The following is a 16,256-nucleotide window of genomic DNA, read 5'->3' as shown; positions in this document are numbered from 1 at the left end:
CAACACTGACAGGTTGCCAACAAAGAAAAGGCAAATATTTTCAGTAGAAACCTGCTGTTCCAATATTAGCTTTAAATGTGAATGGCTCCCTGGAAATGCCAAATTGAACGAAAACAGTCATCATTTCTCTAATGAAAAAGAAAGACCCATTTGTCAGCAATGAAGAGGGGTAAAAGGAATCTGGGCTAATCATCTGAATGGCAAATTAACTGCCGGTCATCAGCCTGCTCACGGCGGCAGGTCTCCACGCTGGGGACCAGTGTGCGGGCGTGCGGCAGAAGGTGTCTGAGCAGAAAGGAAAGACGGGGGCGCTTTGCAGGACCCGATGAGTCCGTGTTTGGGTGAAGAACTCAGAGAGGCCGTCAGCCCGTCCTACCCCAGCAGACCCTCCTGGTTGTGGCTGACACTGACCTGTCTCACTTTAAACAATGGATGCTTTTCTACAAAATGGCCTGAATCCAATCATATTTATTTTTAATTTTTTTTATTGATTGATTTTAGAGAAAGAGGAAAGGCGAGAAAGAGAGAGAGAGAGAGTCCAGAGAGAGAGAGAGAGATACAGACAGACACACAGTGATTTGTTGTTCCACTTACTGATGCATCACTGGTTGAGTCTTGTACGTGCCCTGACTGGGGATCGAACCCACAACCTTGGTTAGGGGGATGACACTCTAACCAACTGAGCTGCCTGGCCAGGGCCCTAATCCTATTTTAAACGTCCTTGGAGAACTTGCTTAAATGAATGATTTTACAAGGCTCTAGGTCTAGTTCAGAAACCTACCAACACTTTTCCCACAGGGACCCATCCTCCTGCCCCACCCCTGCTGCTAATTTGGAGTGTGACTTTCTGAATGACAGGCTTGTATGTGGCCAGGAAGACCTGTCGCCATGCAATCGGCCCCGGAAAGCAGGACGAGACACAGCATTTCCCCTGAAAGCGTGCCCAGGAAGCTCCATGGTTAAAGGCAATGGGGGTCCCGAGCGTCACTATCTGTGGAGATACGCTCTTCAAAGAGGTCATTAAGCTAAAATGAGGTCACACAGACGAGCCCTAACCCTCTGTGACTGGCGTCCTTGTCAGAAGAGGAAGTTCAGACACAGACAACACACAGATCGAGGGACGACCACGTGAGGACACAGTGCGAGAAGCAGCCGTCTGCAAGCCCAGAGCAGAGGCCGCAGGAGAAATCAAGCCTGCTGACACCTTCATCTTGGGTTTCGAGCCTCAGAAGTAACAGAAAATAAATTTCTATTGGGTAAGCAAAAAAAAAAAAAAGAAAGAAAAAAAGAAAAGAAGCAACGAGATGACACATATGCACGCACGCACACGCACACAATGCATACTCATGCACATGTCAATGAATACTTGTGAAGAGACACACACATGCACACACATGCATGCATACAACTCTTGTGCATACTCAAAGACGCACACATACACATCCACATGGGTGCGTGTCCACCCACCCTCTCTTGTACACGCACACCAACACGAGAAGTCACCTAGCGGCCGGCTTGTTAACGTCGGGAGGACGGCGGGGGAGAGGAACGCGCAGGGCCCACGTTTGTTTATTGAGAAGTAATGTATTTTGCCTTCAGCAAATGAATGGCAATGCGCGAGCAGTGAACAGTGGCGAGTGAAATTAGATTGCAGCTTCCTGAGTGTGACAGAAAGGCCTTCCCAAAACATTTTGCTCATTAATCCTGAGTTTATTTCAGTCAAGCCACAGAGGATGGGACTGCTTCGTTTGGTTTTGGTTTTTCCCTCACTAAAACTGTAGGATGCTCTGTCCCAGCAGCGGCCATGCTGGGCCAAGTGGGGAGTCGACAGTTGCTGAGAAAGGCTTTAAAACCTAAGGGGTTTCTGTCAGCTCCCATCATTGCCTGAGCCAGGAACAGGGCTCTCAGATCTCTCTGCCTGCACACGGCGACCCTGGTCTACGAACTCCGGGGTGCTGTGGTCTGCGAGATGTCAGGGCACATGGACGGTCATCACTGTCACATGGAAGGCTGGGGGACCAGCACTGATGGTCGAGCCAACCCGCTCTTGGCCTCCTGCTCTGCTTCTGCTCTCCTGCTGGGATGGTCCATGTCCCTGCCACGTGGGGGTGCAGATGGGCCCAGGGGTGGCCAGTGATCTCCCAGGCGTGTCCTGCTGTGGAGCTCTGGGTCAGCTGGACGAGGCCCGGGCCAGGTAGGCTCTTGCATTGACCAGTCTTTTACCTGCTGTATTCTGATGCTTTGACGCCTTGGGGCCTGGCTTGCTCTGGAGGGACAGTCACCACCCCCACCCCCACCCCAAGGCCCAAGGCCGGCCAATTCCTAGAGATAGCAAACAACTCCCCTGTGTTTGCTCCTTCCATGTGCACACCAGCCAACTCAGAGCCCACACCCCAACCAGATGCTTTATGGGGCTCTTCTGCTCAGGAACACTGCCTCTCTGTTTGAGTCACCCCCGGGCCAGGTACCAGCCAACAAGGCGCAGCCCCTGCACCCAGAGCCCTGAAAGTATTCAGACTGGCCAAACCCAAACCTGCTTAACCGGCCCTGCCTGTTCCTTCCTGCAGGAACCACAAGGCTTCAGCCGCTCCTAGCACTCTGCTCACAAGCTCTGCTCCATGCCCTTGTCTCCTGATCTGCTGACCTTGCCACACCGAAATAAATAATAACGAAACTATATTTGAAACCAGGCCCTTCTTTCTGAAGTGGGTTCTGCTGATTTTTGCACAGAATGGTAAAAACCATGAAGAGCAAGGATCTAGAGATTTGAAGTCTGCACTGACTGTCACAGTCTCCGTTACCAGGGAACAGGGGCCAGGGAAAAACGGTGAGTCACCTAGGGGTCACTAAGAGCTGGCAGTCTGGGGCATTGGATAGAACAGTCAGCTTCTGAGCTACGTGGGACACACATACGTACACCCTGCAAGTGGAGATAGCAGGGAACCCTGAGAGGATGCGCCCTGGTGACATCGCGGGCAAGCACACGCCTGAAGGAGACGAGAAGATGGTACAGAGGACGATCACCCCACCATGAAAAGAAGACAAACTAGCAGTGCCATGAACGAAGGCCACCTGAGAGCTTGTCACTTAGAAACTGCCCAGTCTCAACAACAGAGAGAGAACAGACTACAAAGATAAAAAAAAACGACAATAACACAATCTCAATGGAAAGGAAGTTGAGTCTCAGAGACGTGTGCAACTATGATAAAGGATCATGTCACCGGAGTCCCAGGAGAGGGTAAACGGGAGAGGGCTGAAAAAGAACTGGAAGGAATAACAGCTAAACTCTGTCCAAAGTTGACAGGACATAAACCGACAGCTGCAATAGGCTTTCCTTCTCCTCTTGGATTTTCTAAATTATGTTTGACAGTTGAGGCAAAAATTATAATATTTGCCTTGGCTGGGTGGCTCTGTTGGTTTAAGTGTCATCCTGTGCACCAAAAGGTTACAGGTTCAATTCCCAGTCAGGGCACGTACCTAGGGTGCAGGTTCCATGCCCCATCGGGGTGCGTATGGGAGGCAACCAATCGATGTTTCTCTCTCACATCGATGTGTCTCTGTCTCTGTCCCTCTCTCAAATCAATAAATGAACTCAGAGTGGGTCTCTCAAAATGGAACTCAAAATGTAAAACAAAACTTTTAGAAAAAAACAGACTAGCTTCAGAATCTGAGACAAGGCAAAAATTCTTAGCTTGAAACAAACAAACAAGCATGATCCATAAAAGGAAAAATTGATATGCTGGATTGCATCAAAATTAAACTCTTTTACTCTGCAAAAGACCCTATTAAAGATGCTGAAAAGACCAGCTACAGAGTGGGAGAAAATATTCACAAACAAGATAATGTTTGAAGGACAAACAGCTAGAATACATACACAACCTTCAGCACTCAATGGTTAAAAATCAAACACCTTGTTTGGAAAGTAAGCAAAGGATATGAAGAGATAGTTCACTAAGAGGATTTCTGGAAGGCAAACAAGCCCATGAATAGATATCGAACATCGCTGGCCTTCGGGAAATGCAAATTAATGCGATATCGCTACATACCTATCGGAATGGCTTAAAAAATAAAAACAGTGATGATACCAAATGCTGATGAGCATGCAGAGAAAATGGATCACTTATGCATTGCTTGTGAGGGTACAAAATGGTACAGCTGCTCTGAACAACAATTTGCCAGTTTATTAAAAAATAAACATGGGACCATTGTACAGCCCAGCCATTGCACTCTGGGACATTTACCCCAAAGAAATGAAGACTTTACAGTCCCATAAAAACCTACACAGGAAGTGCTGTACTTATAATAGTCCCCGAGATATCCTTCAATGGGTGGGCGGTTAAAATAACCGTGGCAAGTCTGTACCATGGAATGCTGCTTATCAACGAAAAGGTTTCAAGAGAAACTCCAAAGCCACATGTTTACATAAAATCTCTTCCTGTGCTCAAGTTTAAAAAAATAATAACACTTGTGTGGGTCACAGAAAACTCATGTGTAGTCCAGGGCTGCCTGCAGGCCCTGAGTTGCAACCTCTGATCAAATTTATGTCGATTTTTGAACTCAATGAGCACAGAATCAAAATACTCTTCAAACACCCATTGGAATAGTTACAAAAATTGAACGTGAGTTGGACCACAGAGAAATTCTCCATGAATTTGAAAAGACAGATATTATACAGAACACAGTCCCTGCCTTGTCCTGGGGCAATTTAAAAAAAAGAAAACCCCAAAAAACACAAAAAATCAACTATCCAGTTTGAACAAATTTTAAATTCCTTATAAAGAGAAAAATCAAGGCTGAAAATAATTATTCAGAAGTAAATACCAGTAAGAGCACTGTATAACTAAGCCAGAGATAAGTAATGAGAGGGAAATTTATAAAACATTTATTTACTTATTAGAGCACAGCAAAGCCTAAAAATAAGGAACTATACATTTTATTCAAGGAGCAATAAAAAAACAATAATAAAAATTTAAAAGCTGAAGGAATTAATAAACCCAAAATCAGAAATCCCATAAATTAGAAAATAAAAGAACAATCAAAACCATCGAAAATATAGTTCTTTCAAAACCTATTCTGGAGGAAATAGCAAATTTTTCATCGGTCTGGTCAAGGTAAAAAGGAGAAATACCACATGTAAGATTAGGAACACATACAGTTATACATGTGGAAGATATATATTTATAATTATTAGAAAGTGATATTAAATTTCTAGGTCATATATTTGAAAACTTGGAGAAACAGATGATCTTACAGGAAAACGTTAACTACCAAAATTCACTCAGACCCGAAAAGATCTAATCTTTTAAAGAGTTGCCATGCCTGGTCAGATTGATTAATCGGCTCTGCGAGAATTTTTAAAACAGGCAGTGTCCACAGTATATGAAGGGTTTCAGAGTCCAGTAAAAGGTGGACTATTTCCTAACTCACCTACAAAACCAGCGTAATCCCAATACCCAAACAGAGCAGGCAGAGCACAAAAGGAAACAGTACCTGTAGTTCAATCCAGCTGATAAAAGGATGCAAAACCCTCCATCAAATATTAACAACGGAATGCAGCAATGTACGAAAAGAATAAAGCTCATTATCCAGTAGAATTTATTCTAAGAATGGAAGGATAAAGTTTCAAATGCTAGGAAACCTATCACGGTGATTTACTACACTGAAGAGATTAAATAGTAAAATTGAAAAATAATATCATTATCTGCATAGATGCTTTTCAAAAGCATGTAATACAATTCAACATTAAACCTCTTAGAAATCTAGGCATATAAAAATGCCCTTAATTTAATAAAGGGTAATACAGGAAGCCTACAGAAGATATAGAAGCATTCCTGTGTAAGTCAGGAAAAAACAAGCAAACCAAAACCTATAAATCACCACTAATTCAAGAGTCCCTCGATATTGAAATAGCCATGAAGAAGAGAAGAGTTATTAAGATTAAAGAGATAAAACTCGCCATTCTATTTACAGACAACTTTTATTCACACCTGCCTAGAAAAGCCAAGAAATAAAAAATAATGGCACCCACAGAGTTCATTAAGGTAGCTAGATTAAAAAAGAAAAATAAAACCGCCACAAAAATCTACATTTTCCCACATCCATTTCAATAACAATCAATTAGAAATATAATTTAAAAAACCATCAAACTAGGCATAAACCTAAGAAGAAATGTATAAGATCAGTATGAACCCAGTGACAAAACATACAAAAAGGATGTCAGAGAAGACATGAAAAAAATAAAAAAATACCATGTTCCTCAGCGGGAAGACTCAATATTGTAAAGATGTCAATTCTCCCCAATTAATGTATAATTTCCATGCAATCCCCATCCAAATCCCAATAGGAATTCTTATGGAACTTGACAAGCAGATTCTCAAGTTCATCTGGAAGAGAAAATGTGCCAGAAGTGGCAAGAAAGTTTTGAAACAGAACCGTAAAAGGAAATTTGTCGTTATCACTTGTCCAAACAAGAATCCTCTGAAGCTGTCCTGTTTAAAAGTGAGGTGTTGCTTAGGGATTAAAAAGAGCAGAGTAACGCGACAGTAATGGAGAAGGACCCAGTGCACACGGGGGCGCTGAGTCTGTAATGGGGTGGCAGGTGGATTCAGTAAATAGTCATCTGGGGAAAAACGAAGTTGGGTCTCTCCTTCACACCCTTCACAGAAATAAAATTCCATGTGGATTAAATAGCTAAACACAAAAGGCAAAAACCATGAAACTTTTAAGACGACCTATGCTTCTAAAACCACCTGTTTCAGTGGAAACACAGGAGAATGGAGGTATTACCTTGGGCTTTTCTAAGCAAGGTCCCAAACCCGGGAGGAAACCTTTCCCGTAAGGAAAGGTTAACGCAGCCGATGTCATAAACAATCGTAAACAGATTTTTATTGGAATGTATAGAAAAGGGGCACAAACCATCAATGTACAGCTCTAAAACATAATACAAAAAGTAAATAAAATTCCCCTAAAATGAAAGGGACTTGCATTTAAACACATAGGTGGACCCTGCTCTCCTCTCTGAAAATAATGAGGATGATACGCTTTTGCAATCATTTCTGCACAAAGCAGGTCATGCACCCCGAGACCGGAGGCCTGGGTATGTGGTTGGGGGAGTTTTCTTTGCCATGCGCCACTGCTTTTACAGCCAAAAAAATTAAAATAAAAAAACAAACGAACAAAAGAAAATGCCACCTAAGTGTCCATTATTTTAGAAACAGGAGTCCTGACCAGGAACTGAACAGACACACCGTCTAAGGAGAGGCAGCTTTTTGTGGCAGTGTGTGTTGTAGGGAAAAAGTGAGTGACGGTCAGCTCTGCCCCTGTCCTACGTGGTCAGCGTAAAATGAAGGGGTGCTAATTCACCGGAGAGGGGAGGGGATCTCTGAGAGCTAGTGAACTGGCAGGAAGGAAAAACCCAGGTCCACAAACCCAAGTTCATGGTGCCTGCGGCCCAGCTCGTTCTCCTGCTCCTCTGCCCCGTACCTTAGCATCTTACTGACCTAGAGAGGAAGTCCCCACCTGCTCTCGGGCCAGTCACTGATAATGACCAGAAAGTGACTAACACGACACCCTGAGCAATAACGCTGCGGGGAAATAAGGGAAAAGGCAGCATAACAAGGGATAGAAAATGATGAAAAGAATAAAGAAACATTTCTCCATAAAACCCAAAACTTCATGAAAATATGAATTCTCTCTGAAGCAAGAGAGCTCAAAAAATATACGAGGATTCAATGAAGAGATAACAAGAGAGAAGAAAGAGGCCTAAAGTGTGTTCATCCTAAGGGGGGAAAAAAAATCACACAATTTTAGAAATAAAAGCCCCATTAGAGTTTTCTCTTGGAAAAATAGCCACTGGTGAAACTGCCAGAGACATGGAGGGACAGGCTTGAGAAGAATTAAGGAAAAATAAAATGGAAAAGAAACAAAAGTTAAATGGGATTAGAGAGAGTTATAGAAATCAGGAGATAGAAATCTGATATATCTCTCAGTGGTACCCATGAAGAACAGAGCTGAGCATATGGAACCATCAACATTCAAAACCATAACAGAAGAAAATTTGCCTGAAATTAAAAATATATATATATATATTTTATATATATTTATATATATATAAAATTTCAAGTATACTGAATCCCAACAACAGCAGTGGCAAAAGAATCCTCTCCCGGAGGTGGCCCAGCAAAGCTACAGACTTCAAGAATAAAGGAAGTCTTCATTCCAAGCCAAAAAGTCAAGCCACCTACAAGGGACAAACATCGGGCTGGCCTCACACTTTCCAAGCAACACGGAATCCAGAGGGCACACGGGCGGCATCTGCCAAGTCCTGGAAGATGGTACTATATGACATAGATATAATTCAAGTGTAAAGGCTACCTTTAGACGGTCGCAAAGATAAAAGATCTCAGGAAGTACAGCGCCCGTTAGCCTCCCTTGAAAAAGTTACTCAAGGATGTCATCCAGGGAATGGAAAGGTGAGTCAAAAGAAATAACCCAGGGATGACAAAGCTGGGCCGGAAATGACGTTGAGCCCAAACTAAACAACTGTGGGGACTGCTGGTCAGTGACAACTGTGACCGACGGTCAGTACGGAGCCCTGACAAAGTAAGAACAAGCAAACAAACAAGCTGAAGCTGGTGTGTGGGGAAAAGAGGTGAGAAGAAACCACAGGGCTAATTACCTAACATGGGAAACATGTATTAGAGAAAACAGAACAAGCCCTGGCTGCTGTGGCTCAGTGGATTGAGCGTCGGCCTGCGAACCAAGTGTCGCTGGTTCGATTCCCAGTCAGGGCACATGACTCGGTTGCACGTCAGGTCCCCAGTTGGGGGCACGAGTGAGAGGCAACCACACAGTGATGTTTCTCTCTCCCTCTTTCTCCTTTCCCCTCTCTCTAAAAACAAATAATAAACAAACAAATAAATAATTAATTAATTTAAAAAAAAAAAAAAAAAACAGAACAAAACAGTAACCCTGGCCTCTTAAAGGTTTTTATAAGCCTAGGACATTTTTTTTTTCTCAATAGTTTTAGAAGACTATTTGAAGAAAAAAAAAAAACCATCTCATTATAATGAAATATTTATGTGAAATTCAGCAATTCATCTATTTCAATGTAGGTTTCTTCTGTGGAAGTGACATAAATCAAGCAAATTAAGCATAACATCAAACATGAAACCAATAAATAAAATGAAACATGAAATTACATCTGAGGTTCAGCAATTATTCAGTTTGACTTAGTCCTTCTTGTGTTAAGTTTTCATAAAATTGAACAATGTGTTTTACTAAAAACGAATTGAGTATGATCGAATGTTAATAAAATAATATCCAGCCAGCCAGCCAGCCCTCTCTGTATATGGTGTAAAGATTTCGGCAAGAGTAAAGGTTAAGAGCTGGGGCCTGGGGTCAGTTGGGTTTGCTATTGGGCAAGTGATTTAACCTTCCTGAGCGTCCTCTGTAAAATGGGGACAACAGCAGGGTCTACAGCAGTGCTTTGTGAAGGCTGTGTAGGACGATGCACGGAGAGGCCTCGGATCAGTCTATTAACTAACAGACACTCGCTCAGTACTGGTTAGTCCTGTTTCCACCAGGATCTAGAGCAGTGATTCTCCACCTCCCTAGTGCCGCGACCCTTTAATACAGTTCCTCACGTGGTGGTGACCCCCAACCATAAAATTATTTCCGTTGCTACTTCGTAACTGTCATTTTGCTCCTGTTATGAATCGTCATGTAAATATCTGATCTGCAGGATGTATTTTCATGGTTCACAAATTGAACATAATTAAAGCACAGTGATGAATCACAAAAACAATATGTAATTCTATATGTGTTTTCCCATGGTCTTAGGCGACCCCTGTGAAGGGGTCGTTCGACCCCCAAAGGGGTTGTGACCCCCAGGGTGAGAACCGCTGCTCCAGATGATTCTACCTTCTCCCTCGTCCTCTTCCGAACTTCGATAAAGAGCATGGCAGATATTTTAGAGCTACCTTAAACATCTAATTTGGAGAGTCCCATGACTTCTTTCATTCGGTTTAATTATGTTATGTGCTAGGACATACAAAATGTGCACTTCTACAAAGAAATGTTAGTACCAAATGATTACCCCCTTTGTATACATACGGGGTCACATTTGGTTCTAAATTACTTCCACGACTTCTTTGAAACATTGCCATTCAAAAGGGGCAGCCGAATTTCTCTCTCCCTTGAGTGTGTGTTAGAGTTAATCACCCAGAATCACTCGATGGCGCCACGGCAGGGCTGGATGAGAAATGCTTCTCGTCTTCAGCAGCTGCATTTTGGAATAACAGCCCTGCAGGAATAGATACCTAATACCCCAATGATTTGATAAAGAAACATGAACCACGAGTTTCAGTTCTAATGATGGCAGAGTAGCCATCTGAAGATAATCATGATAAACTCTGGACCAAGTATTAATTTTAAAAGTTGTTTTTTTTTTGTTTTTTTTTAATGCAACTTTTTAAGATCATTGGGAGCAACCACAAGAAGGCAGGGGCAGGGAGAGGATTCCGTCCTTGAACGAGGGAAGCCATACTGAGTATGATCCAAGAACCAATGACTTTCCCCTGAGGGAACCCCCTTTCTCGTGGCACGGAGACGGTAGAACTCAAGTAGGGAAATGCGATCTTATTCTCCTGGGGGGGCGGGGGGGGGGAGTTTAGGTCTGTCAGAGCAGCTGGAAGTGGAGAGAAACCCCAGAAGGGAGCGAGCTACAGAAGAGGACATGTACAATCCCCGCAAACACTTGGCTGACCGTGAACTAAGCATGTTCGGGCAAGGCTCTAAGAAGTCCTGGAGGGAAATAACGGCTGGAGGCGGGAGGAGCTAAGCAGGTATTTCAGTTTTGGGTCTGCGTCTTACTGAGTTAGAGATCTTGGTACACTTTTCATTCTTTCCATCGACATACCAGTAGGGTTATAATAAGGATAAAGACTATGTGACTGAGCTAAAGTATTTTCCCTAAGGCAAAGGACACGTCAGAAAGAGATCATTAAGCCCCCAAAAGTTCAAAATTGAACTATTAGAACAAAACCCAACAGTACTCAAAGATAACAGAATCCATAGTCTCTATACCAATATTAGTGTATCATAAAAACATTACTAGAGATAGGTAAAGAAAGACGAAGCTGTAACCCACTGTACAAAGAAAAACTAATCATTAGAAACATACCTACAAATGGCACAGATATCGGAATTAGTACAAAATATTTTAATGTAACTCATAAATATGTTAAAGAGCCTAAAATGAAAGACGGCTATACTGAGTGAAGAGAAAGGGAATCTCAAAAGATCTGGAAACAGTAAAAAAGAACCAAACAGAAATCACAGGACAAAAAAAAAAAAAAAAAATCACAAAATCTAAAAGTATAAAAAAAAAAGAAAATCAATGGATAAAATTAACAGATTGGATACAAGAAAATAACAAAGGATTAGAGAACCGGAAGGTGGTGCAATACAAATCACACAGAGAAAAGGGGGATTTAAAAAAATCAATGCAGCCTCAATAGTTAACAAGACAGGGGAGAGGAGACAGGGCTGAGAAAAATATTTGAAGTAATACTGACAGACATGTTTCCAAATTTGATTTAGGAAGAAAAAAAAAAACACATTAGGAGGAAGCACAGCAAACCTCCCGCTGGATATATATGAAGAAAATTACACCAAAGGACAGATTTTAAAGACACATTATAACAGCAGGCAGAGGACCAGCCACATTACGCACAGAAGAATGACACCTGACTCATCATCAGGAACAATGAATGCCAGGAAGCAACGGAAGGACACTCTTAAAGCGCTGAAAGGAAACCATGCCACACGAGAATTCTACGTCCCACAAAGTTTCTCTAAATGGAGCTAAAATAAAGACACGTTGAGATAAAAGCTGAGATCATTTCTCACCAGCACACCTGCACTTCAGGAAATACTAAGAGATGGTCGGACTGAAGAAAAATGGAAAGCAGGTGGGAATGGAAGCCAGAAAGTAACCAAGAGCACTGGGAATGGTAACTCTGCAGGCAAGAACATCGCTTTTCATTTACAAAGTCCACTGTGTAAAGCAAGGAAAACAATGCATGGTGGGTTTACATGGGAAGTAAACATGGAAACACAGCGGCACAGAGGTGAGAGGGAGGGCGAATCCAGATAATCTGTTTAACTTCACGCGTCACACACTCATCTGTTATCCAGAGAGACGGGACACGTGAGGATATGCACTTCGATCTCTTGAGCAACTACTTAAAAATAAATATAACGAGGTATGGCTCCTGGTCAGCTCCGGGAGCACCTCCAAGAAATTCTCCGCTCTGTGCTATGTGACCTAGCAGGGAGGCTAGGTCGGGGGTGCCTGGAGGTGGCCCTGCCCAGGGCGGTGCTCAGAGGAGGTGACTCCCTCCGTGGAGGGGAAGCAGTGTGTACAGACGTGGCTGCCACAGGCTCCCGGGGTCAAGCCGGCCTCAATGTACACACTTGCCTCTCCGTGGCCAACTCCACCCCATGGTTCCAGTCCCGATGTGGCACGCTCCTAGTCTCTGTTCAGCTCCTCCGCATTCCCAGCCGCATCCCCCCAAGTCAAAATCGTAAGCCCTTGCCAGGGGCCTGTCATGCCGCTCCCTGTCTGCCTCTGGCCCTCTGCAGTCTTTTATGTTGGCGCCATTCAAAGACATGCTGAGCTCCGGGACGCCCCAAATTGCGCCTGTTCCCTCGTCATGCTCCCCCTCAGCGGCTAGCACAGTATTACACGTGCAATTCATGCTCAGATGCACTCAATGCATTAATTTTAAAGACTTCTGCTCTGGCTGGTGTGGCTCAGTGGATTGAGCGCCACCCTGCGAACCAAAGGGTCACTGGTTCGATTCCCAGTCAGGGCACAGGCCTGGGTTGTGGGCCAGGTCCCCAGCTGGGGATGCATGAGAGGCAACCACCCATCGATGTTTCTCTCCTTCTCTTTCTCCCTCCTGTCTCTCTCTCTAAAAGTAAATAAATAAAGTCTTTAAAAAGGTTCCTGTTCTGGGTACCTGGTGGGAGAGCTGCTCTCTCCAGAATCTGGGAAAGTTGGATGGACAATTTTGCAGCGAGGGTGGAGCAAATCCAGTGAGAACAACCATGCTCACAATGTGCTTTCTCAGGGGGTTGTTCAGCTTCGTGACCCCAGGGGCCCCTCGTCACAGTCCGTGACTCCAGAGCACTCTACGCCAGCCGCGCCTCATGCTGCCATTGGTTGCCACCCCCCAGGGATCTCATGATGATGCAGATTCGGACTCGGGGCGTCTGGGCTGGAGGCTAGGAGTCTGCATGACTAACAGCTCCCAGATGTTGTCAACGCTGCCCGGCCAGGGACTTTGGGGAGCAAGACTCAGACACCCCCAGAGGTGGGGGTCTCCTTCTCACTCAAAGCCACACCCATTTGCATTTTGCCTGAGGGTTTCAGCAGAAGGGACAGAGTGGCTCAGAGGCTCCCGGTAGACTCAGCCCTGAGTTAGCGCTTTCGCATACGACAAATGACTTCATTGTCACAACAGGTCTGGGGAGGCAGCTGCATCGTTGCCGTCCTGCCCCCGGGAGGGAAGGAGCCTAGGCTCAGAGAGGTTACATCAGCGGCCCAAGGACACACAGCCAGGAGGTGGTGGGAATGTGGGAGTGAGATTGGTGCCCAGGTCAGCCTGGCCCTACAGCTCACGGGGAGACGTCTCTCGGGCGTGTTCACTCATCGAAAGCCCCTGGAGAACTTCCTCATCTCAGTGGGTAAGAACTTGCCGTGAAAAAGCAAGGCCAGGTGACCGAGTCTCCTGATTTGTCCTGGAGAACACACCCTAGGCGGTTCATGCTGTCCTAGAAGGACAAATCCCAGCCCTTCTGAATTTCTAAGGGAAAGGGCAGGCAGAGTTCCAGTTAAGTCAAAACTGGGGACCCGCTTTCCAAAACTCAAGTTCTCCAAGGAGTGGGTGATCTAGGGAGCCCTGGCCCCACCTCCCCGCCTGGCACTGTGCCTAGTGTAGCTGAGGGGCTACCGTAAGCCCCCCAAGGCAGAGCAGCAGAGAAGGCCGTGCCCTGGGCAGGTGGCACCCGGCATGGCCACCAGCATGCGCATGATCAATTTCAAGCTGAGAGACAGTCCCGGGGGAGGGCGGCAGTGGCCCAAGGGTGCGTGGACCCGCTGAGGACCGTTCACTCATAAAGCGCGCACCGGCTCAGTCCCCAGATCAGCCATGGGCCCCTCACAGGCTCAGCAGAGCACCTGGTGACAGTCCGCCAGTGTGAGCTGCCCAATAGCCAGGCCTGGGTGGGGACAGGAAGACATGTGACTCTGCTGTAAAGCCCCATCCAAGCCCGGGGAGCCTGATGCATAAGGGCAGAAAGAAGCTAAACAACAGAGGCAGCCGGGGTCAGGGACCTGGAAGAGCTGAACCCCTCTGGCGACCGAGACGGGGTGGGGGTGCAGCCAGATTTGGGCAGCGCTTCAGGGAGCACAGCGGGGGCGGGGGGTCGCAGCTGGCCCCAGTCACGGTGGACTGAGCCAGACGGAGAGGCTCAGGGGGTCACGAGAATGCTACAGGCCCTGGCGTGTCCGGGGGACATGATGGCAAAATTCCTGTGACTGCAGCTGAGGGGCAGGGGCAGGACATGGGGGCCGGCAGGCGGGAGCAGGAGTCAGGACCTAGGAAAGGCCTCAGTCTGTCGATGGTGTTGGGAGAGTGACCGAGACCCCCGGCAGGAGAGTGCGGCGGAAAGACTGACGTGGCCCTGTTAGGAGAAGTGGCCCGGCGGACGGACGTGACTCAGTGACCACAAGCATAAGAGAAGGAGCCTTTCCGATGGCACCCATGATGGCTTCCCAGGAAAAACCGTGAGCAAGCCCCCTGCCTCCAGGCCCCATCGCTGAGGGGAAGCGTCCGGCTATGGCACAGGGGGTCCGACACGGCCGGCCAAGGCCTACGCAGCTGCAGCTTCTGGGACGCGCAGAAAGGGACGCCCCCCGCGCCCCCCCAGGCCCCGGAGCTCCCAGGCTGCCTGCCCCCCCCCCCCGGCCTTACCTCCTATCTTTGCGTTGTACGCGATGCCCACGATGCAGTAGGAGTTGTTGGCCGAGGCGGCGACCTCCCCAGCGCAGCGCGTCCCGTGCCTGAAACCGAGGGGAAAGGAGGTGAGCGCTCAGCCCAGCCACTGTCGTGAATTCAGCGCCTGCTCAGGCCTCGTGCGGGAAGACTCCTGTTATCCTCATGCCCGGGAGTGACACAAAAGCTGTTTCCTGCATCTCCTGTCCCCACAACCCTGGGAGGGAGGGAGCCTCACACCGGGCTTTGCCCAGCCCTTCCCTGCCACACCTGCCAGTTGGCACGGCCTTCCTGCCCCCCGGAGAATGGTGAGCGCACCCTCACGGGCCTGGCTCAGTGGGTTGAGCATCACCCCACAAAGCGAAAGGTCACTGGTTCGGTTCCCGGTCAGGGCACGTGCCTGGGTTGCAGGTTTGGACCCCACCCGGGGCCCATGCAGAAGGGAACCAATCAATGTTTCTCTCCTTCTCTTTTTCCCTCCCTCCTCCTCTTTCTGAGAATAAATAAATAAAATTTTTAAAAAGAAAGAAAATGGTGAGCGCCTGCCCAGGTCATCTCTTCGTATACCCCACGTTGGAGCACGGGCTCCTGCTCTCAGGGCCAGAGTCCCCATCTTCCCAAACTCCGCACTCCTCTGACAGACAACACCTTGCAGACAACACCTTGCTTGGTGTGACCAGGTGCAGTTTCAACACCTGCTAGGCAGGCAGGACGGAAGGAAGAACAAAATGCGTCTCCTGCCCATGGCCGGGCGTACCTCCCACGCCCCAGCTCCCCTCCGAGAGCCCTCCTGTCCTCTCCACGCCATTTAAGCAGGAGCTGAAGGAAAACGCTCTAAATCGAATGCCCAACAGCGGCGGAGGGGCTACGGAGAAATGACCAGAAAAACAAATGGCTTTCCTCGGTAATGATCCCATTTTCCAGTGTGCCGCGGCGGGTCAATTCCTCCAGCCGAGGCCGGAACATGGACAGGTTTAAGCAGCCCCTCTTTGAGAAGCAGCCGCAGGGGATTTGACTCATTGATGGGAATCTAAAACCACCTTTAAAAATAGCCCCAGGATGGAGTGTTAGCCCCTGGCAGGGACTCATCCATCCTCCTCTGGGCCTCACACCCACGCCCTGGGCTGGTCACGAAGTCACGAAGCTCAGCGTCTCTCCCAGGATTAATCCTGCCCTTCAAGGGTCACCGCGTGG

At 46.8% G+C, this 16,256-nt stretch overlaps 1 protein-coding gene across 2 annotated transcripts in view; it reads right to left on the bottom strand.

Annotated features, from left to right (window-relative positions):
- PCSK6 (proprotein convertase subtilisin/kexin type 6) overlaps positions 1-16,256 on the bottom strand; it is a 117,012-nt gene that overhangs the window by 53,450 nt on the left and 47,306 nt on the right. For both annotated transcript variants that reach the window (XM_090263565.1, XM_090263566.1), the window contains exon 6: positions 15,042-15,130. In XM_090263565.1, the coding sequence (XP_090119691.1) occupies positions 15,042-15,130 (89 nt within the window). The remainder of the gene's footprint in view (positions 1-15,041; positions 15,131-16,256) is intronic.

The sequence above is a fragment of the Furipterus horrens genome, unplaced genomic scaffold (assembly GCF_987537825.1).
Source record: "Furipterus horrens unplaced genomic scaffold, mFurHor1.1.pri manual_scaffold_16, whole genome shotgun sequence".
NCBI lineage: Eukaryota > Metazoa > Chordata > Mammalia > Chiroptera > Furipteridae > Furipterus > Furipterus horrens.
The sequence above is the reverse complement of the archived record's forward strand: the minus strand, read 5'-3'. Positions and strand labels throughout refer to the sequence as shown.